The 27,530-nt window shown below is 42.9% G+C and overlaps 1 protein-coding gene across 1 annotated transcript in view; it reads left to right on the top strand.

Moving 5' to 3' along the window:
• Positions 1–261: 261 nt before the first annotated feature.
• Positions 262–27,530, top strand: part of GATB (glutamyl-tRNA amidotransferase subunit B) — a 189,252-nt gene continuing 161,983 nt past the window's right edge. Inside the window, exons 1-3 of the mRNA XM_077477034.1 lie at positions 262–428; positions 7,318–7,468; positions 20,886–20,999. Coding sequence (XP_077333160.1) covers positions 301–428; positions 7,318–7,468; positions 20,886–20,999 — 393 coding nt within the window. The 5' untranslated portion in view covers positions 262–300. The remainder of the gene's footprint in view (positions 429–7,317; positions 7,469–20,885; positions 21,000–27,530) is intronic.

Below are 27,530 nucleotides of genomic sequence, written 5' to 3'. Positions count from 1 at the left end.
GTGAATGTGCACACTTGCTTTCTCTTACATAGTAAACAGAACGGTCGCTAATCAAAGGACAAGCATGACAGTATCTGACTTGGGACTTGTCATGCCCAACCACCAAGCGGACTGACAGCCCCCATCGTACACGTGAGTGACCATTCCTCCGATGATTGCTGGATGCTGGAGACTTCAAAGCGTTCGGCAGCAGCGCATTGTGGGAGATGAAGTCTCTCGGCCAATGTTCCCTCTTGACAGCCAATCGGCAGTAGACTTCACTTCCCACAAGGCTATGCGCTGCTCGGTCACTGTGTAGACATGGCTGCGCCCATGGTGCACGGGAGCAGTGGCGGCTGTGCGCTGCTCGTAGTGCAGGGTGTTCGCTGTGGTGTGTGGAGAGGATGGAGGACAGCCAGCACCGCCTGCAGACATGCCCGGGACACAGGGTACTCTATTCCTCTGTACATGGGGGTCATAGGCAGCTGGGGGCTCTGCATTCATTATGTGTAACAAGCAGAAAGGGGAGGTCACAATGTCCATTCTCCTTTACCCACCTGAAGTGCATTTCTAGAGAGAACTTTCTCTTATTTGCTGCCTTTTGGTCTAATAAATGTACGATTGGAAGAGTTTTATTCCATATGACAAGTGCAGGGATGTGGTGAGCTGATAACGCCCTGTCCTTTCTGCCTCTGGACTAGGGATGAGCTCAGGCGTGTTCGCATGATCCACGTGCAGAGCCTGCCAGGACGTCGGCGCTGCGCTAATCAAAGGCAGCGAGACATTGCCTGATCTCTGCAACTGCGCACCGGGGGAACGTCTCACTGGCTGTGATTAGCGCAGCGCTGCGCCGACTTCCTGGCAGGCTCTGCACATGGTGTATGTGAACACGGCTGAGCTCATCCTTACTCTGGACTAGGGATGAGCTCAGGCGTGTTCGCATGCTCCACGTGCAGAGCTCGCCAGAAAGTCGGCACTGCGCTAATCACAGGCAGCGAGACATTACCCGATCTCTGCAGCCGCGCATCGGGGCAGTGTCTCTATCTGTGATTAGTGCAGCGCTGTGCCGACTACCTGGTGGGCTCTGCACATGTTCCATGCGAACGCGCCTGAGCTCATCCTTAGTCCAGAGTAAGGATGAGCTCAGCGTGTTCGCATACGCCACGTGCAGAGCCCGCCAGGAAGGCGGCACAGCGCTGCGCTAATCACAGGCAGTGAGGCATTGCCCTGATGTGCGGCTGCAGAGACCGTTCTCTCCAAAACGCATAAAAATCTGTGTTTCAGAAACGCTCTGCAATTGCAGGTCACACTTGCAGTGCCATCAACCACTTCGGAAGATGACCACGCCACTTTATGTGATACAGCACAGCAGTTAACTGACAATTGCGCAGTAGGGATCGACTGATTATCGGTGGGGCCGATATTCACTTTTTTTTAAAATAGGCAAAAACGTACCCGATAATACTGATATTGCTTTGAGGGATTTTACCGGGGAGATGCCTGCAGCTGCATGCATTACCCCGGTACCATTCGTTAGAGCGGACGGTTGGCTTTATTGTAATAACAACTGATGTGGGTGGACACACACCCCCACTCCCCCCCCCCCGCCTTATGCCTCTTTCCTGGGCTCTCCCGCCCCACCGGGAGGCCTGAGCAACAAGCCGGCGCATCCACCAGCTGGCCCAAGACCTGAGCAAAGCTGATGCTATGTTCAGGTCTAGTGATCTAGTCTAGTGGTGTCATGACACCACTTTCCGGATTACTGGCATTTTTTTTTTTTTAATACATTTTCATTGAAAGTTATTAATCATTTGCCGACCGCAGCACAGATGTACGTTGGCAGAATGGCACAGACAGGCAAATGGGCGTACCTGTACGTCCCTTTGAATTTTCTGCCTATCGGGCATGTGCGGGTCCCGGGAACTCGATGTTCGCCGGTGTCCCGCGATTGTGGTGAGGAGAGGTAGATGCCTAATTAAACAAGGCATTTTGCCGCTATGCCTAGCAATATGACAGAGATCCACTGCTCCCTGTCATCGGGACCAGTGATCTCTGTCATGTTATAGTGAGCCCACCTCCCTAGGACACACTTAACCCCTTGATCGCCCCTAGTGTTTAACCCCTTTCCTGCCAGTGTCGTGTATACACTAATCAGTGGCTATTTGTAGCTCTGATCGCTGTATAAATGACAATGCTCCCAAAATAGTGTCAAAAGTGTCCTATGTGCCATAATGTCGCAGTTATATGCATTCAACATGGTTGCATTGATTTAAAAAGGTTTTGCGTAAGTTTAAAATACATGATAACCTGTACCAGTCTACCTCTAATGGGTTCAAATTGGAGGCATGGACAGGCCACCAAATTCACTAGATAGTTGGGTTCAAAAAATGAAAACAAATCTCTCCCTCTCTCCATGAGGTCCCAAGTTTCTTGATTGGATCGATTGATAGCAGCACAGCCATTGGCTCCCACTGCTGTCAATCAAATCCAATGATGTGGGTGCCAGGGGGTGGGGCTGAGTCCGGCATTCGTGTCTGTGGACGCAAATGCTGGACTCGGGAGCGCACCCGCAAGGTAACCCCCTCGGTAGAGCGCTTCTCCTAGGGGGTTATCTAATGCACGAGAGCCGCCGGGGGACCCCAGAAAACAAGGTTTAGGGCCACTCTGTGCAAAATCGAACTGCACAGTGGAGGCAAGTATGATATGTTTGTTATTTTAAAAAAAAAACGATCCTTTACAATCACTTTAAAGCATCTTAAAGGCGCCAGTTTAAAAAAAAATATAAAGTATTCAAAAACACTGATCTTGACGTTTTAAATTCTTTCAAGTGCAGTGGAGGGGTTTGGGGTCTTTTAAATCCCCGATCACTCCGTAACGAGTACCTGTCACTGCCTATTACTGTCATAGGGGATGTTTAAATTTCTTGTGACAGCAATAACAGTGGTAAAAAAAAAAGTGTAAATGATTTTTTATTTTTTTTTTATGTACAGAATATCGGCTATTGGCCTGAGAGGTGGCCAAAATATCGTATCGACCACGAAAAAACGATATTGGTCGATCCCTATTGCGATCCCTATTGCGCAGTCATGCAACACTGTACCCAAATAAAATGTATTTCATTTTTTTCCCACAAATAGAGCTTTCTTTTGGTGGTATTTGATCATCACTGATTTTTTTTGCGGTATAAACAAAAAAAGATTAACAATAAAAAAATTTAAATAAATTATATATTTATTTTTTACTGACAAACAAATGAGAAATGATCAATGATCAGAAATGTACGCGCTCACAGTAAAGACACAATATCTACAAAGCTGCTACTATAAAAGGAAAACAATATATCAAAAAATGTGTCTAAATATAAATATTTAAAACACTGATAGCACTTATAAAATCCAAGAGTCTTTAGACTTGATGCGCAGTCCACTTTTGATAAAATAGGAAGCACAAAGGTTAAAAAGAGATTAAAGGTGATCCACTCCAGAAGAAAAGAATTAGAGGTAAGTTATAATTCATTGATCCAGACCATTAACCATCCCCGCGACACTTGTATGACAATCCCCCAAAGGAAGTTCACTTACCAGATATTACTGGATATACTGCATATCTTTGGGTGTGTTGTAGTCAGCAAGGCTCTGTGAATCTTCATCCGATATTGGTGGGTAGGTGTATGGATGTCAGGTGGCTATAATCAGCAATCACTGCATATTTCCATCTATATATTGCTCATTACAAGCAGAAAAAAAAAGGGGTGCACATAGCATAAATTTTTATTCAGTATCTCCTCATAGATGTACACTTACAATAAAAACATATGTTAAAAGCATGAATAGAATTATAATGATGAAGTCGCTCCCTCCTGATATACCTCTACAGCGGTGTTCCTGGGTAAGGCAAACTGGAGAGCCGAAAGCATGATTCAGTAGTGTGGGTTGCTGCGTGATCAGGCCCTGTAGGTTCTGAGTCTCTGCCCGACAACTGGTAGGTGGCAGTGGACGAGTGCTTGGCACACGCAGATGGGTTTCTGCTGTAAATAATCATAGCAGAAAAAGTACACCCTGCAGGCTGAAGTGCTGGTTCATGTGTGTGTGTATATATACAGGTGTCTGGATGGGTGATCTGTCTATCACAGTTCCCAGGACAAGTGGGAGGGGCTGTATGCGACGGCGCGCGACGGGGGAACACACAGCTATTGAAATTAAAGCTCTATTGACCAGACGGCGGAGGCGGCTCTCCTGCGTTATAGATCTCCCATGATGGGCGGCACCAGGGGCGGGGGCGGTGCTCTGCCCCATTTTCGGCTCAATTATGGGCCGTTTTTTCCTTTCGCCAATTTGCCGAAAAGGGCATTTTCGGCCGATATGTTTCGGCGGCTGAAATTTCGGTGCATCCCTAGTGCTAATACATATCTTGCAGTGAACCTTTACTTGGAATTATGAGTATACACGTGCAGTAGTCTTCTTGTTCTAGCACATTCTGGACTTTTCTTACAAGTGCAGTTGGTGGCCATTGTAATGTTCATTGGAGTCATTGAAGGGCGGTTAAGAGGCTTTAGGCTGGATCCACACCTATGCATTTTTAGTGCTTTTTGCATTTTGCAGATTTGCACTACAGAACGTGTTCCATAGGAAACCATGGTGAATGGACTGTAGTGCAAATCTGCAAAATTCAAAAAGCATTAAAAATGCATAGGTGTGAATCCAGCCTTACAAACACTGCTCTAACATGGATTAACCACTACCCACCTGGCCACTGCATATGTACGGCTGGGGGAGCGCTCTCTCCTTCTGAACGTCCCTCAGAGGGGAATTGCGCGAGCGTGCCCGCGCAGTTTGCACGATTCCGGTGCGCTCGTGTCACCCGGACATGGCGCATGTTAGTTCGGCAGGAGGGCTCTGTGATTGTCCCTCCTGGTCACATGATGGCCGTGTCCAATCACGGCCGTCATGTGATGTAAACAAACAGCTGGTTGCTCTCCTCACACAGACGTCTGTGAGGAGAGGAGAGCGGATCTCTGCAGTCAGCTGGTGATCAGTGAGTATGAGCTGTTTTTTTACAGCTTTTTACTCACTGATCACCAACGTAGTGTCCCCACAATGTAAAATACACAAGTAAACACACGTCCCCAAAACACATGTCCCCACATGATCATTTGCACACATGTCCGTGATCACCTGCACACATCTGTACATGATCATTTGCGTACATGTCCGTGATAACACAAACCAATTATTATACACTTAATGGGATTTTTATTTATTTATTTATTTATTTATTTTTACCAAAAACGTAACAGAATACATTTTGTCTTACATTTATGACAAAATTCGATTTTATTGGATTTCTTTTAAAATAGAATAAAGAAAATATTGTTTTTTTTTCCAAAAAAATGCTCTTTTTTATTTTTATAAAGCATATAAGCAAAAAAAAAAAAAAAACGCATTCGTCAACAAATACCACCAAAAGAAAGCTCTAATTTGTGCGAACAAAATGATAAAAATTTCTTACTGGAAGTGCGAGAGCGCTGAAAGCTGAAAATTGATCTGGGAAGGAAGGGGGCGAAAGTGGCCAGTATTGATGTGGTTAAACACAGGGTATTGCCGCGTGTGTGAACGAGCCCTTAGGTGTTTTTATTGTACGTGCATTTCTGTTAACTTTTGAAACAACAGTTATTTTATCAATTGAATGTTTTGCCTATGTTTTCTCTATCCTCTTGTGGGTATTTGGAACGTGGGCTAATCTGATAAGTCGCTGTGAGCATAAAGAAAATAGCAGTCATTTAGTATTTCTGGCCATGGATGATCCAATTCCACTGAGTGTCACAGGCTTAATGTGATAAAATCATTTAGAATAGACTAGGATTAGTGCAGGGTAGCTAGATAGGAATAACTGTGGAGTGTGAAATATGATGTTCTAGCAAATAGGGGAGTTTAGGACTTAGAAATGTTCTCTGGATGCTTATCTGCTGTCACTTGAAGTACTTTATGACTAAAAGATCAATAAACAATAGTGCAGTTGGAATACTGTCAGATATTAAGAGACTCCTGAGAGAGTTTTGCTGAATAGAAGCACAAGTTGTGCAATGTGTTCAGACTGAAATCCTAGCAGATAAAACCAGTGATTAGCCAGCCCGGGCGTGTTGCTTATCTTTTTTCGGAAAGGTGGTTGTTTCCTAAATTGGTGATAATATTTTAACTGTGTCTTTGGAGAAACAATCATTTCAGTTTCCCTGGGAAAGGGGCTTTTAGTGTTTTTTTTTTTTCTGCCTCTGAATTCCCCTGCATGTTAGCCTGTGGGGTTGATTTACTAAAGGCATATAGACTGTGCAGCCACGCCAGAGCTTAGTAAATGACCAGAAGCTCTGCTGACTTCCATCATCCAATCACGTGCAAGCAAAAATGCTGTTTTTTTAAAATTTTCCTTGCACATGATTGGGTATTCTTTGCAAAGAGAACCTCCACCTCATTTACTAAGCTGTGGAGCAACTGCACTGGCAGAGTGTACAATCTGTTTGCCTTTAGTAAATCAACCAGTGTTGCCAACCGTCAGTATTTTTACTGGCAGGCAGTAAAAAATTGGCACTTTTCTTCTGCCAGTAAATGCCAGTAACGGGAAGTAGTTGCCAGTAAAAGAATTGTCTGTGGCAACGTTCGGACAGGATCATTCTAGTGCCTGCCAGTTTCTCCGGGCAGTACCAGCCGGGGGGGGGGGGGTTGGTCTGGCGGAGGTGGTGCCTGAGTGTGTCATGTGATGTCATGGTGCAAGGAAGCTAAGTAGAGCAGACAGAGCTTTGTGTGCGGGTCTGAGGGACGGGGACGAAAGGCAAGCTGCCTTACTATATTGGAAATAAAATAAGATGTTTTTTGCTAAATATCTACCTTGACCACTTTACGACATTTTTGAAGAGGGATGTCTCGGTAATGGCAGCAGCTGCTGCCACAACCGAGATATCCATCTCTTCAGGCGCTGGTCGTGTGTACGATAATGGTGGTCTCTGCAGAGGGTTTGTCCCAAAATCACTGTTATCGGCAGCAGGAGGGGTGTGCCAACCCTGCTAGCAGCTGAATAGCTGCGCTAAAAATAGTGCAGCTTTACCGCCGATGCCCGCACCGCTCCAGTGTGAAAGGGGCCTAAAAGTCAGCAGCTACAGTATTTGTAGCTGCTGACTTTTATTTTTTTCAGAAGGAGCCTGGACTTCCTCTTTAACTATTTAATGAGTCACAAGAAGATATAAAAATGACATCTCTGTGGCAGACATCTTCAAAAAACAATTCAGAAACTGTTGCTGTTATATAAAATCCTCAAACTGTATAATGTACTATATGGTTCTTCTTGCAGATCTTTGCTCTGGGAAGGAGTTGTTGGTCTTGAGGTCCATGCACAGATTAATTCTGCCTCCAAGCTTTTTTCAAGTTCACAAGTTAAGTTTGCTGCTCCGCCAAACTCCACAGTATCGTTTTTTGATGCTTCCTTGCCAGGAACACTACCAGTAAGTAGTGCATTGTGTATTTTGTACATGTATTTCTTTTCCAGGTCTTTCACTAAGGTTCGTATATTAAAAAACAATGCAGTTAGCTAATTAACTACTTGCCACATTCCCCACAGTAGATTTACTGTGGGTGGGCGGCACAGGCAGGCCGAACAACGTACCTGTACGTTGCCAGCTTGCTTCTGGGTTTGGGGCACGTCCCTTGCTGACAGGTGCTGTGATTGGACTAATTTCAGACAATCATTTTGGCTGAAATCAGCTGTGGCCAATAACACACAGCATTCTGTGTTTACAAAAACACAGCACTCTCTGCACTATGAAGAGCGATCTGGCTGTTTCTTGGGAGAAAAAAAAGGGCAGATAGTAAAGAAAAAGCAGCACATGTTACACACATTACACATTCTTAGGCACACGGTTAAACCCTTGATTGCCCCTATATGTTAACCTCTTCCCAGCCAGTGTCATTAGTACAGTGTCAGTGTACAGTATTATCACTGATCACTGTATTAATGTCAGTTAGTGATCCTCCCAGATAATGTCTATTAGCACCAGATTGCCCACCACCATATCACAGTCACACTTTACATTGCTGATCACCGCCATTACAGCATAGGGTCTATAGTTGCATAAATTCCAGTATATACTGTATACCAAAGATTGTAGACAATATAACTTTCGCACAAAGCTGTTAATATACACTTTCTGGGATTTTTTTCTTTACCAAAGACATGTAGCAGAATAAATTTTGGCCTAAATGTATGAAGACATTTGCTTTTCTGATCGGATATGTTTTATAACAAAATGTAGAAAATATTGGCATTTAAAAAAAAAAAATCAGTCTATATTTGTTTATATCCCCCAAAAAATAAAGAATTTCCCAGTGGTGATCAAATACCACCAAAAGAAAGCTCTATTTGTGTGAAAAAATATATATAAATCTCATTTGGGTACAATGTTGCATGACTATGCAATCGCCAGTTAAAGTAGCAAAGTGCTGAATAGCAAAAAAATGCTCTGGTCATGAATGGGGTAAAAACCTTCTGAAGGTCAAGTGGTTAAAAACTGATATTTCAGTTGGACTCTAAGCTGACCACAAAAATGACTGTCAAGTTGTACAATCTGTGCAATCTCCATTGGATTTATGAATAACTATGAAGTGGAAGGGCCTATTTAAACAATCTGTTCATAGTTGTTAGCAAATCAAAACAAGATTGTACAAACCAAAGTAATAAATCTATTTAGGGCTAATAAAAATGTCCCAACCTAACCAAATAATGTTGTAAATTGTATGAATGCATTGAATCATCTGGGAGACCTTATCTTTAGACAGTGCTGAGACAAGCTCATTCAGTGCCCATGGTGAACATGCCAAGCTGCACTCCCCTCCTCTGAGATGTGTGAACCCGGTCATCTTCTGCAGCTGGCATCCTACTCCCTGCTGCCATGACTTTTGACTCCGCTTCGCTGCCTAGCTCCAGATCTGCCAGTTGGGTTTCACATGGACCTGGAAATGCAGAGTGATGTAGTGGGACCTGCTTGCTGTTTGTTCTCTGCCTCTGCTGGTGATTGTAAATAGAGTGCGGAGGTCAGAAGTATGTAACGTACTGAGTTCAGGGGCCAGGAGTGTGTAATGTGCAGTGATCAGGAGTATTTAATATACTGTACATAATGCAGGGGTCAGAAGTGTGGAAAGTTCAAAGTGCAGAAGTTGGGAGTGGGTAATGTACAGAATGCAGGGACCAGGAATAAATATATCATACAGCCCAGAAAGCAGAGTTCAGGGGTCAGATGTATGTCAAGTACATAGTTCAGGGAACAGGAGTATATCACCCCTGTGCATAGCGAACACACATACTGTGTACATACACGCAATGTACTCACATACAGTATATACGCCCGTATATATATGATGATTATTAGAACATAAATAAACATTAACATATAGCAAGTATAGTGACTTTCTGTGCAAACAGTATGAATAGATGAATCCTAATTTGTATGCATGAGTTTTCTCACCTTTGTTTATTAGTCAAATCCAAGAATAGACAGGATATTTAAGAGTATATATGTTTGCAATATTCATATTGCTCTACTTCAGGTAGTGTTTACTTGCTCCATAGTGTGCATATCAATGTACAGGATCTCTGCAGCCCTACATGAAAATACTGTAGAGAAACTCTACATTGTAACATTTGTAAATATTACTGCAATTACCATATTCAGTGCAGCTATAACTTGTACAAATGTTTATGTTGGTCTCGTATTCCTTTATTTAAAATTCATAGCACAATCAGACTGAAGTTTCCTCAGAAGGCATTTTCAATGTACTCAGCAATAATATACAAGCGAGGTTCTGTTACTTTTGGGATCTTTCAGGACATCAGAGATACTAAATCTGTATGCTGTTTTCTGCAGTTACCATATTTGTATACACTGGGAGGTAAATTCTCACATTAAATGTAACATATAAAAAAAAAGTATATTATGTTTAATATACTTGTGCAGTGTCCTCTTTTGGTGCAGTGCAGCGTGTTTTTTGCCCCTTAGACTCCAACATACACAAGTTTTTTAGTGTGCTTTTGGCAGAGTTTTGGGTATAAAATCCAGTCTACTTCTCCTACAAAAACAAAACAACGCATGAAGCATGAAAATGCATCAATGATGCATTTAAAAAGCTGCAACAAAACTGCACTGAAATCATGCGGCAGCCCTAGTGTGAGCCCAAATTTATAAAGTGTTACTAAACCCAGGACCAATCACTATATCCGGTCTCCCACAGTACATGGAAATGCAATAATTTTAGTAACTATAAACTGCTAAATATCTTTTCTCATCAACAGTATGTAGCAGTCTTGTGATTCCTATTAGTTCCTGGTGAAGCTTGTAGGAGGAGTTTTCATACTGCACTGAGCTGCCCTATATGGCTGCAGGGCTCCTGACCCTCTGTCTGGACTGTGCTGATTGGCCCTGTTCTGATCACATTCATTCTCTGAAGGAACAAAAAAAAAAAAAAACTCTCTAGCAATACACACTAAACTGACTCCAAAGCCTGTGTTGTCCGGGCTTGTCCAGGGGACAGTGCAGGGAGGGGAGAATCTGTGCATACAAAATCAAACAGCCTTTTTATACACTGCAGAGGGTTAACCCCTTAGGTTCCACAGTAATGCATATGCAGACTGATTTTACTGCTGTGGATTTAGTAACACTTTAAAGTGGTACTTAACCCAGGACCCTGCATTCATTATAGCTGGTCTCCCAAAGTATACAGAACATGGAAATGCAACTATTTTAGTAAATATAAACTGCTAAATACCTTTTCTCATCTGCAGTATATAGCAGTCTTGTGACTTCTGTTAGTCCCTGGTAAAGCTTGTAGGAGGAGTTTTCATACTGCACTGAGCTGACCTATCAGGATCCAGGACCCCTGCCCCTCTATCTGGACAGTGCTGACTGGCTCTGTGCTGATCACATGCACCCTTCCAAGGAAAAAAAAAAACGCAATACACACATAACTGAGCATGTGCAGCCTGACTCCAAAGGCTCTATATTATTCAGGCATGTTCTGGAGTCAGTGGAAGAAGAGGAGGATCTGTGCATACAGGATCAAACAGCCTTTTTGCACAATGCGGAAGAGATTTATCTGGACTGGTCTGTTTTTTTTTTTTTATTAATCCTAGATGAAAAAAACTATTTGTGGGCAATTTTAACCTACATCCAACATTTATTTGTATGCTGTTTTTTAACCTGAACCTAAATTTGTCTATCCCAGGTAAATATACTTTATATTATATATAGTGCCTTCTCTATGAAGTTTCTTTGATGCTTTCTGCTTCTCCCAGTTTTTGAGTAACTGCCTAAATATTTTTCAGCATATTTCAGCATATTACCAAGTTGATATAAAGGGGTAGATTTGCTAAAACTAGAGAGTGCAAAAATGGGTTTAGCTCTGCATAGAAACCAATCAGCTTCCAGGTTTTAGAGCCCTTTCACACTAGGGCGGTAGCTTTGACACCGCTATTTTGGCAGGAGCGGGGTGCTTTTAATCCCCTAGAAGGGGTTAAAAAGGGGTTAAAGGCGCCCATGTAGCGCCACTGCTGAATCGCTTTGCAGGTGATTCGGCATGGCTGCCCATGCATTCCAATGCTCCCCCCACTGATGCATGTAGGACTTTTTCTAACATCCTGCAAGCACACCACCCCAGTGTGGAGGCACTTAGGCTTTCACTTTAGGACTGCAGATGAGGCATCACCGGACAAATAAGACAGAAGAAAGAAGAGCAGGAGAAGGAGAAGCCCAGAAGATGAAGATGGAGGAGGACCGGAGGAAAAAGCGGGGAAGGAGAAGATATTTTTAATAAAAGACTTATCAAAAACTTTCTACTGTAATTTTTAACACTGAATGGGTAGGAGTACAATGTACCCGATACTCATTCACATGGGTGGGGGGGCATGATCTGGGGTCACAGAGCCCCCCTGCCCCCAAGCACTCATCCCCACAGGTTGAGGGCATATGGGCTGGTATGGTTCAGGAGGGGGAGGAGCGCTTGCTCGTCCTTTCCCTTTCCTGACCTACCAGACGGCATACTCGGATAAAGGTCTGGTATGGATTTTGGGGGGGACTCCACTCCATTTTTTTTCACAATTTTATTTTTAGCTGCCAATTCTTTTATTTTTTATTTTTTTTGCATTCAGACAGCTGATGACTTATGAGTTGTTAAGGAAGCGGTGGCCGGCTTCCCGGACCCCTCTTAAGCAACCAGCTTTATAGCTTTATACAGTGTAAAAAAAATCGAAAATCTCGGTAAAAACGCTTGTCCAAAAACACGACAAGCACTGCAAAATGCACTGCAGAATTGCTCAAATGCAACATGCATTGACGTGAATCGAGCCTTATTAACTACTTCCCGACCAGCGCACGACGATGTACGTCGACAGAATGGCACGGGCAGGCATATTGACGTACAGGTACGTCCAATATTTGATGCCGCCCTGCCATCGGGAGCGCGCCGCCGGCGGCACGCTCCCGCGCTGGTCGGGACCCCCGTGAGTCCGGTCGCGGCACCCGCGGACTCGATCGCCGCGGGCATCCCCGCGATCGTCTCACGGAGCAGCCGAATGGAGGAAATGCTGTGTAAACAACATTTCTCCATTCTGCCTAGCAACTAGTGACGCTGATCTCTGCTCCATGTGATTGGAGCAGAGATCAGTGTACACTAAATGAAAGCCCAACCCCCTCACAGTTAGTAACACACCCCTAGGAACACTTAACCCCTACACTGCCACCCACTGGTTTACCCTTTCACTGCCAGTGTCATTTACACAGGAATCACTGCATTTATACAGCAGTGATTACTGTATAAATGACAATGGTCCCAAAAATGTGTCAAAAATGTCTGATGTGTCTGCCATAATGTCGCAGTCACAATAAAAATCGCTGATCGCCGCCATTACTAGTAAAAAAAAAAAATAATAAAAAATTATTAATAAAAATGCTATAAAACTATCCCTATTTTGTAAACGCTATAACTTTTGCGCAAACCAATCAATAATCGCTTATTGCGATTTTTTTTACCAAAAATATGTAGAAGAATACATATCGGCCTAAACTGAGGGAAAAAAATGTTTTTTTATATATTTTTGGGGGATATTTATTATAACAAAAAGTAAAAAATAATGCGTTTTTTTCAAAATTGTCGCTCTATTTTTATTTATAGCGCAAAAAATAAAAACCGCAGGGGTGATCAAATACCACCAAAAGAAAGCTCTATTTGTGGGAAAAAAAGGACGTCAATTTTGTTTGGGAGCCACGTCGCACGACCGCGCAATTGTCAGTTAAATCGACGCAGTGCCGAATCGCAAAAACTGGTCTGGTCTTTGACCAGCAAATTGGTCCGGTCTGAAAGTGGTTAATGAGCCTTTGATGAACTGGGGCTAAACACAAACTGTGTTGTAAACTGTGTTGACCTATGTTTTGGGGTTTTTGAGTTAGATGGTTATTTTGGAAGTCTGTTCTTTTGCACATTTTTCACAATTGTAATTTTCCTTTTTTTTTCCATATATTAGCATATCTGACTGTAACACTGGATACTTTATTGTATGCGATCCTTGTTCATGTTAATTTCTTTTGTGCAGCAAAGCAGTTTTAAATGTCTGATGTAAGAAAGTCTTTATTTTTTTCTGTACTAATTTTTAACTACCAGATCTGGTATCATTGTCCCAGCTGTTTCCAGGAAAAAGAGATAACCACAGGCATTTTCTTGTACTACCATTTATTAAATTTCTCTTGCAGGATAAAATGAATCTAAAGCCGATTTTCTTTTAAGCATAAAAAAGCCTCCATTTCATATTAGCAATCACATTTTCTCTGCTGTCACCTTTTGACAGTAAAGAACGGATAGCATTAATATTGACTCAACACCTTCTATATTACCTTTTTTAATACATATATTAGTAGATACTTTCCAAATTTTCTTACTATCCAGCACTGGTTTTAGTCTGAAAGTTTTTTTTTTTATACATATTAAAGGTAAATTTGTATTTATTAAATATATCTCATTGCCAGGGTAGTACTAAACAACAAATAAAACAAACAAATGAGAATAGTTTTATTAAGAAACACAAAATTGGAGCTAAACAGTTGTAATACATATTCAGTCATGTGAAAAATTAAGTAAACCTCATGGAAATTGTTACAACATATGTAAACAGGCAAACATTAGGTTGTCATTCGAACAGTACCTACAGGTAAAGTTGATATACATGAATAAGAACACACTAGAAAAATCTGCCTTTTCAACAATTTATTCATTAACCACTTGCCTACAGGGCACTTTCACCTCCTTCCTGCCCAGGCTAATTTTCAGTTTTCAGTGCTGTCACACTTGCAACGCTGTACCCAAATTAATTTTTTATAATTTTTTTTCCCACAAATAGAGCTTTATTTTGCTAACATTTTCCCAAAAATTATGAAAAAAATAAAGGTTTTTCTTAGTTTCTGTCAGAACATTTTCTAAATAAGTAATTTTTCTCCTTCGCTGATGTGCGCTGATGAGGCTAAAATAATGGACACTGGTAGGCTGCACTGATGAGGTGGCACTGAAGGGCACTAATGAGGTGGCACTAATATGCAGCACTGATAGGCGGCACTGATATGCACCACTGATAAACACTGATAGGCGGCACGGATAGGCAGCACTGATGAGCAAGCACTGAATTGCATCACTGATGGGCTCAAAATGGCCTCACTGATGAGCACTGTTGGGGCTACACTCATAATTAGGGCATTGATAATCAGTGCCCTGATTATCTGTACAGGTCTCTCGTGTGAGGAGATGCCGCTGATCGGCTCTTCTCTCCTCACTCTGTCAGTGTAAGGTGAGGAGGACTGATTTCATGACACTTCCGTGTTTACATGTAATCAGCTGTTATTGCACACAGCGCACCCACAATCGCTGCGAGCGATTGCTGTAAGACAAGAACAAGAGGGGATACCACCCAATGTCATTTGTCTATACGGCGGGCAGGAAGAGGTTAAAATACAAATAGATGTAATTGTGTACTGTAGAAAAGGTAAATGCAATATATCAATTTATACAATTTCAAAAACTGGTATTTCCTTTAGTAGAAATTATTAGGCATTTTTTGTAACTAGCCAACCAGCCTCTGACCACTTTTCCATACAAAATCTATCTTCAGTTTCAAGATGTTTGTACTACCCCAATTCCAAAAAAGTCGAGATACTGTGTAAAATCTACATAAAAACAGAATACAATGATTTGCAAATCTCAAAAACCCATATTTTATTCACAATAGAAAATCAAATCAAATGTTTAAACTGAAAAAAATGACCATTTAAAAAAAAAAAAAGTCATTTTGTAATTTGATGGCAGCAACATTTCGCAAATTTGGGACAAGGCCATGTTTATCTGTAACACTCTGTGAATGTCTGGGAACGGAGGAGACCAGTTGCTGGAGTTTTGGGAGAGGAATGTTGTCCCATTCTTGCCTGTAGGATTTTAACTGCTCAGCAGCCCTGGATCTTCTTTGTTGTATTTTTTGTTTTAAGATGTGCCAAATATCTTCAATTGATGACATTTCTGGACTGCAGGCAAGTCAGTTAAACACCCTCACTCTTCTACTATAAAGCCAAGCTTTTGTCATAGATGTAGTATGCAGTTTAGCATTGTCCTGCTGAAATATGTGAGGCCTTTCCTGAAAAAAAGTCATCTGGATTGGAGCATATGCTACTGTAAAACCTGGATATATCGTTCAGCATGGTGCAAGTTGCCCATTTTATACACATTATGCAACCCCCATACCATCAGAGATGCAAGCTTTTGAACCAAGCGTTGATAACAAGCTGGAAGGTCACTCTCCTCTTTATTTGCAGGATACTTTTTGGAATCATTCCTGAGCCCATGCAGTAATGTCCATCAAGGGATCATGCCTGTTTTTAATGCAGTAACATCTGAGGGCAAAATTACGGTCATCCAATATTGCATTTTGACCTTATCCCCTACGTACAGACATGTCTCCAGATTCTCAGAATCTTTTGGTATCATGTATTGTGGATGATGATATATTAAAAGTTTTCATTTTTACATTGAGGAACATTATTCTGAAATTAACAATATTTTTAGACGCAACTTTTCATATATTGGTAAACCTCTGCCCATCTTAACTTCTGAGACACCCTGACTCTTTAACCAGTTAAGGACCAGCCGCCTCAGTTGTACTATGGCAGGTTGGCAGGTTGGCTACGTCATTGTACGTCAGCTGTTTTAAGACCACTAGGGGGAGCATGCCCACGGCATGGCGCTGGAGCCAATGCACGATCGCTCCTGAGAGAGACAGAATGGGGATCTGTCAGTGTAAACTGACAGATCCCCATTCTGTCAGGGGAGGATAAACGGATCTGCTGTAATTAGGAACAGTGATCTGTCTCCTCCCCCATTCACTACACTGCCCCCACAGTTAGAAAAACCTGCCTAGTTAACACTTAACCCCTTGATCACCCCCTAGTGTTAACCCCTTCCCTGCCAGTGGCATTTATACAGTAATCAGTGCCAATTTTTAGCTCTGATTGCTGTATAAATGTCAATGGTCCCAAAAATTTTTTTGCACTTTTTTGTTTATAATGCAAAAAACAAAACAAAATGCACAGGTGGTCAGATACCACCAAAAGGAAACTATTTGTGGGGAAAAAATTACGTAAATTTTGTGTGGGTACAACACCACATGAGCGCACAATTTTCAGTTAAAGCCACGCAGTTCCGTATCGCAAAAAGTGGCCTGGTCATTAAGGGGTGAAATTCTTCCAGTCCTTAAGTGGTTAAGATGCAATTTTTATACCCATTCAAGTTACTGACCTGTTGCCAATTGACCTAATTATTTGTAAAATGTTCTTCCAGCTATTCCATGTAATTAACACTTAAGCCGCGTACACACGGGCGGACTGTCTGGCCTACTTAGTCCGCCGAAACACATTTCAGCGGACAGTCCGCTCGTGTGTGGGCTTCAGTGGACTTTTTCAGCGTGCAGTCTGGCGGACTAAGTATTTCGGAATTTCCGTAATACTGTCCGTCGGACTCGCATTTCGGCGGACAATCCGCCCGTGTGTGTGCCAGTCCGCCGTACTTTTGAAATGAGCGGACTTTTCCCGCCCGGAGAAAAGTCCGCTCATTTCGAGCAGGTATCCAGGTAGGCGGGGCCCACGAAGGAGACGTCGCTGGCCCCGCCGCCTGGTATGGACTTAAAGGGGAACCCCAACGCCGAAAAAAATCGGCGTGGGGGTCCCCTCCAAGTCCACAACAGACCCTTGTCCGAGCACGCTACCCGGCCGGCCAGGAAAGGGGGGCGAGCGAGCACCCCCCCTCCTGAGCCGTACCAGGCCGCGTGCCCTCAACATGGGGAGGTGCCTTAGGGAAGGGGGGGCTGCGCGGCCCCCCCACCCCAAAGCACCTTGTCCCCATGTTGATGAGGACAAGGGCCTCTTCCCGACAACCCTGGCCGTTGGTTGTCGGGGTCTGCGAGCGGGGGGCTTATCGGAATCCGGGAGCCCCCTTTAATAAGGGGGCCCCCGGATACCGGCCCCCCACCCTATGTGAATGAGTATGGGGTACAATGTACCCCTACCCATTCACCTGTAAAATAAAAGTACAAAAAAAAACACAACACATGAGATAAAATACTTTATTGCACAGCTCCGGGGGTCTTCCGTCTTCGGGGGTCTTCTCGCCGGACTCCTCCGCTATCTTCTTGTAGCTCTTTTGCTAGCGGAGGAGTCCGGCTTTCTTCCTCGCCGCCGGCCTCTTCTCCCGACTTCGGGGGTCTTGTCCCCCTCTTCGGTTCTTCTGCCGGGCCACCGCGCCTTCTTATAGCTCTTTTACAGGCGGTGGCCCGGTCTTCCTCCGCGTGTGTGGGCGAGTCCGTTCATTTCAAAAGTAGGGCGGATAGTATGGCGGACTTAGTACGCCGTATTAGTCCGCTCAAAAAGTGGTGTGTGTGGTCAAGTCCATTCATTCGAAAATATGACGGACTGTCCGTCGGATTGTCTGACGGACTAAGTTGGCCAGACAGTCTGCCCCGTGTGTACGCGGCTTTACTGTTCCAGCTTTTTGTTGCCCTGACCCAACTTTTTGAAATACGTGTTGCTGCCATCCATTTTGAAATTACCCAACTTTTTTTCTTAAAATGGTACATTACCTCAAATATTTGTGTGTTTTCTATTGTGAATATAATATGGGTTTATAATACTGTACTTGCAAATCATATTGAGTTTTTATGTAGATTTTACACAGTATGCCAACTTGTTTGGAATTGGGGTTTTGGGTTTCCTTGCATGAACTGCCCGTTTCAAAATCCCCCTACAAGATTTTTAGTGACAATCTAATCAGGTATTTTACTTTGGCAATCCATAACCCTCTAATAGTATTTTTGAGCCATTCCTTGGTGGCTTTGTTGGTGTGCTTTAGGTGACTATTGTGTTTGAAAGACTCATTTCCAGTTCACAGATGGTCTCACACGCTCATTAAGCACACTTTGATTTGATGCAGAATGACTTGATGACTGCAAGCTGCCCATCTCCTGAAGCAGCAAAGCAACCCCAAACCATATTATTTGCACCACTATGCTTCACAGTTGCCATGTCTACTGTTACTGTGACCAAGCCACTCTATTTTTGATTGTTCAGTCATCAGTACATTGTTCCAGAAGGCTTGGTCTTTGCCTGTATCTCCAATGGCAAACTGTAACCTTGCTTTGGTATTCTTTTTGGACAGCAAAGGCTTTTTCCCAACACGCCTCTTATGCACGTTAATTTGGTGCGATTTTTTTTTTTTGAGCACCCCACTTTTAATCCTTTGGTCACTTCAATCATTACCTATTTAATTTAAGAATCTATTAATTCTTGGATGTGACTAGACGAGAAAAGATCTTTGGGGCCTGTTCATACTAGTCTGTTTTAATGCAGTAAAACATACATTTTAATGCATGAAAATGCATTTCAGGTAAAATATCCCATTCTCTCCTGTGTGCATGGTTTACATCTATGAACTTAAGTTTAGTATGTTTTTAAAGGGACACTACAATGACCCATATAAACCTATGCGTGTGTCTTAACCACTTCAGCCCTGGAAGATTTTACCCCCTGCCTGACCAGAGCATTTTAGCGATTCAGCACTGCGTCGATTTAGCTGACAATTGCGCGGTCGTACAACGTTGTATCCAAACAAAATTGACATCCTTTTTTTTCACAAATAGAGCTTTCTTTTGGTGGTATTTTATCACTTCTGCAGTTTTAATTTTTTGCGCTATAAACAAAAAAGGCCATCAATTTGGAAAAAAGTAATATTTCTTACTTTTTGCTATAATAAATATCCCCAAAAAATATATATAAAAAAACTAATTTCTTCCACAGTTTAGGCCGATATGTATTCTTCTACATATTTTTGGTAAAAAAAAAATCACAATAAGTGTATATTGATTGGTTTGCGCAAAAGTTATAGCATCTACAAAATAGGGGATAGATTTATGGCATTTTTATTATTCATTTTATTATTATTTTTTTTAACTAGTAATGGCGACGATCTGCAATTTTTATAGGGACTGCGACATGGCAGACACATCGGACACTTTTGACACTATTTTGAGACCATTGTCATTTATACAGCGATCAGAGCAACAAATAGCCACCGATTACTGTATAGATGACAGGAAAGGGGTTACACACTAGTGGGCGATCAAGGGCTTAAGTGTGTCCTAGGGAGGTGTTCTAACGGTGGGGGGGTGAGCTCACTACAACATGACAGAGATCACTGCTCCTGATGATAGGGAGCAGTGGGTCTCTGTCATATTGCTAGGCCGAACAGGGAAATGCCTTGTTTACAAGGGCATCTCCCCATTCTGCCTCTCCTCACTGCAATCGCGGGCCGCAGGCAAACATTGTGTTTGCAGGAACCACTGGCACACTCCCGTGGCACGTGCCCGATAGGCAGCAAATTCAAAGGGACATACAGGTACACCCACTTGCCTGCCTGTGCTATTCTGCTGGCATATATCTGTTTGCGGTGGACGGCAAGTGTTTAATACACGATCTGTAATGCACAAACATAAGTATGAACAGACCTTTGAGGTTAACATTTCCTGAGGAAAACAGATAATTGCTGATTAAGAATGGGTTTGGGCGTATTCATATCAAACCCGCCAGGAAGCCGGCTGTGCACACACCACCAATCACAGGCAGCATGTGTTTGTGCAGCTGCCGGTTGGGAAATGCCTCACTGCCTATGATTGGTGGTGTGCAGTGACGGCTTCCTGGCAGGTTCGATCCGAACACTCCCCAGCCCATCACTATTACTGACTCTCTTATGAGTCACTGGCCTGGAACAAGTATTTAAATCAAAGTTGGAGAAGAACCCGAAGTCCCTATCTACCTACTTTTTCTAGGTTAGGTTTTTTTTTACCTTGCCTAATATATTGAACAGGTCAAGTTAGTTATTGTTTGCAGATTGTTGGGAGTTTAGACTTTTTTTTTTAACTGGAATTAGAAAATCAACCTTTTAGTTTTTTATCTACACATTACACATTTTGTCTAAATCTATAAAATAACACTAGTAAAGAAAAAAAAAAAATTAGCACACACTATGATTAGTAAAGCAATAGCAAAGAATCATTTCTTCCTAGATGATCTGCAGAATTTCATTTGTCTCAGTAACTGGCCCATTGATTATAAAGGTAGCTTTGTGATCTAAAGTCTGACTGGCTTTACGCTCCCTAAAGGAATTCTTGGTGTCTTTATTCTCAGGACGTGACTCCCACATCAAACACTGCATTACCGCTAAATCTGCTCCACACTTTCCTTTAGTTAGAGTAACATACATCTTGCACAGATTTCATTTGTATGTTTGTGTTTATCTCAGACACTCAACAAGAGATGCATTGAAGCAGCGGTGATGACTGGCCTAGCGCTGAACTGCACTATAAACAAGAAATCTCTTTTTGATCGAAAGCACTACTTCTATGCTGACTTGCCCGTAAGTATTTCTTTGTATGCTAAGTAAAGCTATGTTGTTTTGTTGATATATTGAAAAAATAATTTCTTTGAGACCCTGTATATCACACGAGTGTGTTTGTCTCTTACCAGAAAGAATAATGTAGTGCTCAGTCTGCTGAGCAAGTGGAGACCTGTGCCCTGGTAGTCTTTCTCCTTCTCCATATTGAGCACTGGAGACAGTCTGAGGGACTGTCTGCAAGTCACTATTTAAAAGCAAGGTGCCTAGCCTCATTGCTTTGAAAACACTGCCAGGTATGCAAAAAATAGATTCTCTTTAAGTGAATATCAGGGCGAAGAAAAACACACACACACACACACACACACACACACACACACACTATCTGACAAAAGTGAGTACACCCCTCACGTTTTTGTAAATATTTTATTCTATCGTTTCATGTGATAACACTGAAGAAATGACACTTTTCTACAATGTAAATTAGTGAGTGTACAGCTTGCATAATGGTGTAAATTTGCTGTCCCCTCAAAATAACGCAACACACAGCCATTAATGTCTATACCACTGGCAATGAAAGTGAGTACACCCCTAAGTGAAAATGTCCAATTTGGTCCCAAAGTGTCAATACTTTGTGTGGCCACCATTATTTTCCAGCACTGCCTTAACCCTCTTGGGCATGGAGTTCACCAGAGCTTCCCAGGTTGCCACTGGAGTCCTCTTCCACTCCTTCATGAAGACATCACCAAGCTGGTGGATGTTGCAGATGTTGCGCTCCTCCACCTTCTGATTAAGGATGCCTCACAGATGCTCAAAAGGGTTTGGGTCTGGAGACATGCTTGGCCAGTCCATCACCTTTAGCTTCTTTAGCAAGGGTCGTCTTGGAGGTGTGATTGGGGTCGTTATCATGTTGGAATACTGCCCCTGTGGCCCAGTCTCCGGAGGGAGGTGCTCATGCTCTGCTTCAGTATGTCACAGTACACATTAGCATTCATGGTTCCCTCAATGAACTGTAGCTCCCCCAGTGCCGGCAGCACTCATGTAGCCCCAGATCTGGACACTCCCACCACCATGCTTGACTGTAGGCAAGACACAATCGTCTTTGTACTCCTCACCTAGTTGCTGCCACACACGCTTGACACCATCTGAACCAATTAAGTTTATCTTGGTCTCATCAGACCACAGGACATGGTTCCAGTAATCCATGTCCTTAGACTGCTTGTCTTCAGCAAACTGTGCCACTTTCTTGTGCATCATCTTTAGAAGAGGCTTCCTTCTGGGACAACAGCCATGCAGACCATGGACCAGTGTGCAGCATATTGTCTGAGCACTGACAGGCTGACCCCCCCCACCCCTTCAACCTCTGCAGCAATGCTGGCAGCACTTATACGTCTATTTTCCAAAGACTTCTGGATATGGCGCTGAGCATGTGCACTCAACTTCTTTGGTGACATGTTCTGAGTGGAACATGTCCTGTTAAACCTCTGTGCTGTGCAGTTTCAGGGTCTTGGCATATCTTATATTCTAGGCCATCTTTATGTAGAGTAACAGCCCAGCAGCTGTTTCCGAACTAAAAGTCCCATGAGGCATTTTAAAACTGACATTCAGAGACCTGACTAGGCATGATGGGAATTGTAGTTTCTGAACAACTTGAGGGCCATTGTTTGGAGACCCCTGCACTAGAGCATCAAAGTAAAAGAAAAAGATAATGCTGGGACATGCTGTAGTGGGGAAATGGAGGGTTTGCGTGTCCAGGTGTCCATGTCCTCTAGGTAAGATAATGAGAAGCAACCTGTGTTTTAAGCCATGTTGAAAGCCTTTCAGCTTTTGCCTGCTTCCCTTCTGTAGCATCATTACTATTTGTAAGCAAAGAGTTTGTACTGAGCCTGTGACTACGTACTGTTAAAGCATCTTGGTTCAGGTTGAAGACCCAAAACAAGCATGCAGCAAATGAAAGTCGGAGAAGCTGGAATTTCTTTTCACTGTCCTTGTTCTGTCTATAATGTTAGCATGACAGTCAATGTACTTGCAAGATGGGTCGCTGCTACAAATCGCAAAGGCTGGTGATTAACAATGAGTTTTATCTAGCAATTTAATCTAGAGTCGCTGGTGATTTTTTGCTAGGAAGTGATTTGTAACTGCTACAAGTTAAACTACAGCACTGGCTTAGTGTGCACTACTACAAATTGCTCCTTATAAGGAATTTGTAGTTAAGCCTAGCAGTTTGTGGCTAAGCCTATAGTTGAATGAAAAGCAACTAATGCCACGTACACATGAGCGGACTTCTCGTCGGACTGAACGCCAAAGGATTTTTCAACAGATTTCCGACGGAGTTCTGCCAAAACGGACTTGCCTACACATGATAACACCAAAGTCTGATCGTTTAGAATGAGATGACCTACGACGGGACTAGAAAAAGGAAGTTCAATTAGCCAGTAGCCAATAGCTGCCCTTGCATCGTTTTTGGTCCATCGGAACAGCATACAGACGAGTGGTTTTCTCGATAGGAATAGGAACTGGTTCCAGCAGAAAGATTTGAAACATGTTCTATTTCTAGGTCCGTCCGAATTTTAGAAAGAAACAGTCCGATGAAGCCCACACATGATCAGAAGAGTGGAATGTCTGGCAGAATGATTCCAATCGGACCTTTACTGCCGTAGAGTCCGGTCGTGTGTACAGGGCATAACACTTGCAACCTTTTCAGTGACATGAATTGCTGTTAAAACTCAATCGCTGAAAAATTTAAGATTACATAAAAGCTAACTAATATTTTCTTAGCAAAAAAATCATCCTTCTAAATACCTAAAACTGGTATAACAACCTAAAGCACCAGAGATAAAATCTATCACAAAAAAAGTTAGACATGTTTTTTTCTAGTTAAATATTAGCCATGAATAATTACCTTTCCATTTTAATGTGCATCTTATTTGTATTTTAAAACTATTGTGCAGTTCAAATGTCGTTATCTCACAGTATGAAATTCCACCAAAAACCAGTACAGGACACAGTACAGGCAGATTCAGAAATGACTAAGCTATAAGCAGATACTTCAGGGGATTGGACACTGGTGATCCCACCATTTCCTGCCTCAACCATTTCCAAGCCTCCAAAGGCTTGAGGTTCTTTTCAATGTCTAATTCACCCGAGTTGGCCTAGAAATGCAACCAGTGGTTTCCTTTATGACATTGTGTCAGACACTTGCAGTGTGGATCAAGAGTATGGCCCACGAGCCATAGCTGCTGACCCCGATGTCTTTCAACACTTGGATATCCTCCCAATCACCTTAAACTCATGTTGACTGACTGGGTGATACCCTGTGTCAGATGTCAAGAGTGAGTCTCCTATTGATCCAGAAGGACAGACTATTGTAGTTCAAATACTGTTCAGCAGAAGCAACGATCAAGAAACAACCAGAGTGGATCCTCTTTGAGGGCAGATGTCTCTGTAGTGAGAACATCAGCCCAAATATGACAAAATGTTCTGTTACTAATCTTGGACATCCTATCCAAGGCAGTGAAGCCTGGCCCCAAGCCTTCTGCACAATGACTGGGTGCTCCCAGTTCTTCAAGTTGGGGGGTGTCAACTTTGTGACCATCTGGTCTTGGCATGCCAGATTTTTTTGTTTCAGTTTGTCAATCTATCAAGATTACAAGCTGGAGTTTCAGTCTTCTCTTCCCCACTTTATGCTATTCAATTGGAGTGTGTCTTCATTGAAGCCCTCTGGGAAGATTGCCATTTGCGACCCATGCTTGCATCCATGCTGGTATGAGTCACCACCGCTGGCATGTGAATCCACAACTCGTGGTAAGTGTACCAAATCCCTCCTACCCCTAGACAGGGGAGGCACAACCCTTGGTGTTGTAGAATGTTTTGAATGTCTGATTACCAGCATTTGCAAATGCATTGACATTTCAGCTAAGATCCTATTGTGATTTTACTTTGATGTCCTATGCATATGAACTTACCATCACATCGTTATCACTTGTCGACACTTTATCTTTGTGAACTGACCATTTTGTCACATTGTGTCATTTTTTTAATCTCTCATCCCTGTGGACTTATCACTTTTTTTATTTTTTATATTGTGATTCTTTTTGATATTTTCAACGTGGATTGAATACTATCTGTCTGTGTGTTTTCAACACCACCAGGTATATGTGCGCTTTAGTCAGTATTTCACTTGTATGCATTTATTTTGCTCCAGTTGTACGTTAATGTGTCACTAAGATTACTCTTATTGCCTATATTTGTTTTTCCTTTTTATGCACAAGCTTGCACTTCCATTTTTATTAATTTACTGTTTAGGAGTGCATATTCACCTTCCTGGAATCATTCCCAGGTTTCAGTAATGTCTAGCGCTACACACTTGTTCACACAAGATATTCAGTTTGCCATTTACCTCTCAGTGGGCAAGGTCCCTTCAGGTTGCCATCCAGCAATTCTTTCCCTGGGGGTCAATGTTCCTGTTTCAGCACATTTACAATCCCATGCAGTGGTCTACATCAACCACCTGGGCAGGACCAGAAGCTGAAAAGCTCAAAGGGAAGTGGATCTCTTCTGCAATTGGAAGAAAGGCACTTTCTGGCCTTGACTGTTGCACACATCCTTGTTGTAGAAAATTGAATGGCTGACTTCCTCAGCCATCATCATCTGGATTTGAGAGAGTGGTCCCAACACTTGGAGGTTTTTCCGGACATGTGTTGATGGTGGAAGAGACCAGACATAGATCTTTTGACGTCAGTGTTCAACCACAAGCTGCAAAGATGTGTCCCAGGCAAGAGAATTAATGGCCTTCGCAATGAATGCTCTGGTGACTCAATGGGGTCAGTTTTCCCTGATATATGCCTTTACATTCTTTGAAGATTCTTCTGCACCTGCTCTTTGGGATTGAGGTGGAAAAAGTTTGTTCCAGTAATCCATGGCCCCAAACTGTCCAAACGGAAAGTAGAACTTGGAAGTTCTCCACCTGCTGATGAACCCTTTGTGGCCGTTTCTGGGTGGGACAAACCTTTCTCAGCTTACCCTCACTCCTTGGCAAAGGCCTTTGTACAGGGGTCACTCGTATTGTTCCCCCAAGACATCCTCTGGTGATTCTGTGGGATCTTAACTTGGTGCTTTCAGCTCTTCAGAGTCCTTATTACCCATAGGATTAAGATTGTTGTTTTTCAACTACCTTCCCAGACCCTTTACACGTTCCAGCCATTCTAGTGCTTCATCATAGATTAAACCCTGCAATGGTTAAGTCATTTGCTGAATCTGACCGCCTCAGAACTAGAGGAAACATTGTCCTCAAATGTCTCAATAGCCTTGTGCTTTTCTACCATAGAACTTTTGCTATGAGACATATCTGCTAAAATCCTTCCAGAATTATCAACCCTGAGCTGGTCCACAACCTTGCCAGGGACATTGTTTGGTACATCACATATTTTGATAAAGAAAGTTGAATTACCACATTTTCCAAATTATGACCTTGTAGCTTAGCATATAACCCATGAGTATTTTCAACACATTGAACCAGTGCCTCTGCATTAAACACATTTCCATTTACTGACAGACTGCCGTAATGCAAGCTTGTTGCTGTGAGCCTGTGGCTGTTCAATAAGATAATTGACACCATTTTTTCAGGAGACACTCTTGCCCAGCATGGTGGCACCATAGTTGTCTAAGGGTAATTGACACTGTTGCTAAGAGAGACACATTTTTCTTAGTGGTCACCCCCACCACATTTAATTTAGCATCTACATGACACACATGCATCCACATGGGCAGCAAGCATCTCATTGATAAACTCATTGTTAACTCTAGTCTCCCCACTACACATTGCATTGCATAGAGACAAGTCTCTCGCTACATAGTCCATTGTGGGTTTCCGAAATGGGATCTCTCCAACTGCATGGCATCAATTGTCACAACTAGTTTTACAGTCAGTGTGTTTAATGTCTGCATGTGCAGTCCCAGCAATTAAATGAATAATGACCAACCAGTGCAGTAGACATCACCATTTTCACTTCCCTTGCTGTAATGCCGTGTAAGAGGCACGCAGCGACTTATTTAGGCATGAGGCGTGGTCACCGGGTAATGTCACCCTGTGACCCGCCACTTCGTTCACAGTCCCGGGCATGGTGGGACTGTGACATAAGGGGCAGGGTCACCGGGTGACATCATCGGTGACCACGCCCCATGCCTATATAAGTCGTTGCGCACCTCGCACACAGCGTTACAATGGGAGAGAGCATCGTGTCAACGTTGGAAGAAGAGAAGAGGGATCAAGACGACGGAGAAGACCAGGCTACTGCTAGCAAAAGAGCAGCAAAAGAGCAGAAGATAACGGAGGAGCCCGGCGGAAGAAACTGAGAGCGGGAGACGAACCGGAGACCTGGAGAAGAGGCCAGAGAGCAGGAGAAGAACCGGACACCGGTAGAAGAGGCCGGAGAGAATGGAGAAGTCGGAAGAGACCCCCGGAGCTGCCTAATAAATTACTTTAAAAACCTGCCTAGTGTGTTTTTTTATTGACACTTATTTCCCCCCAGGTGAATGGGTAGGGGTACGATGTAC

The sequence above is a fragment of the Lithobates pipiens genome, unplaced genomic scaffold (assembly GCF_037356315.1).
Source record: "Lithobates pipiens isolate NorthernLeopardFrog02 unplaced genomic scaffold, aLitPip1_a1.2 Scaffold_13, whole genome shotgun sequence".
NCBI classification, from domain to species: domain Eukaryota; kingdom Metazoa; phylum Chordata; class Amphibia; order Anura; family Ranidae; genus Lithobates; species Lithobates pipiens.
Note: the sequence above shows the minus strand (reverse complement) of the source record. Positions and strands in the feature narration are given on the sequence as shown.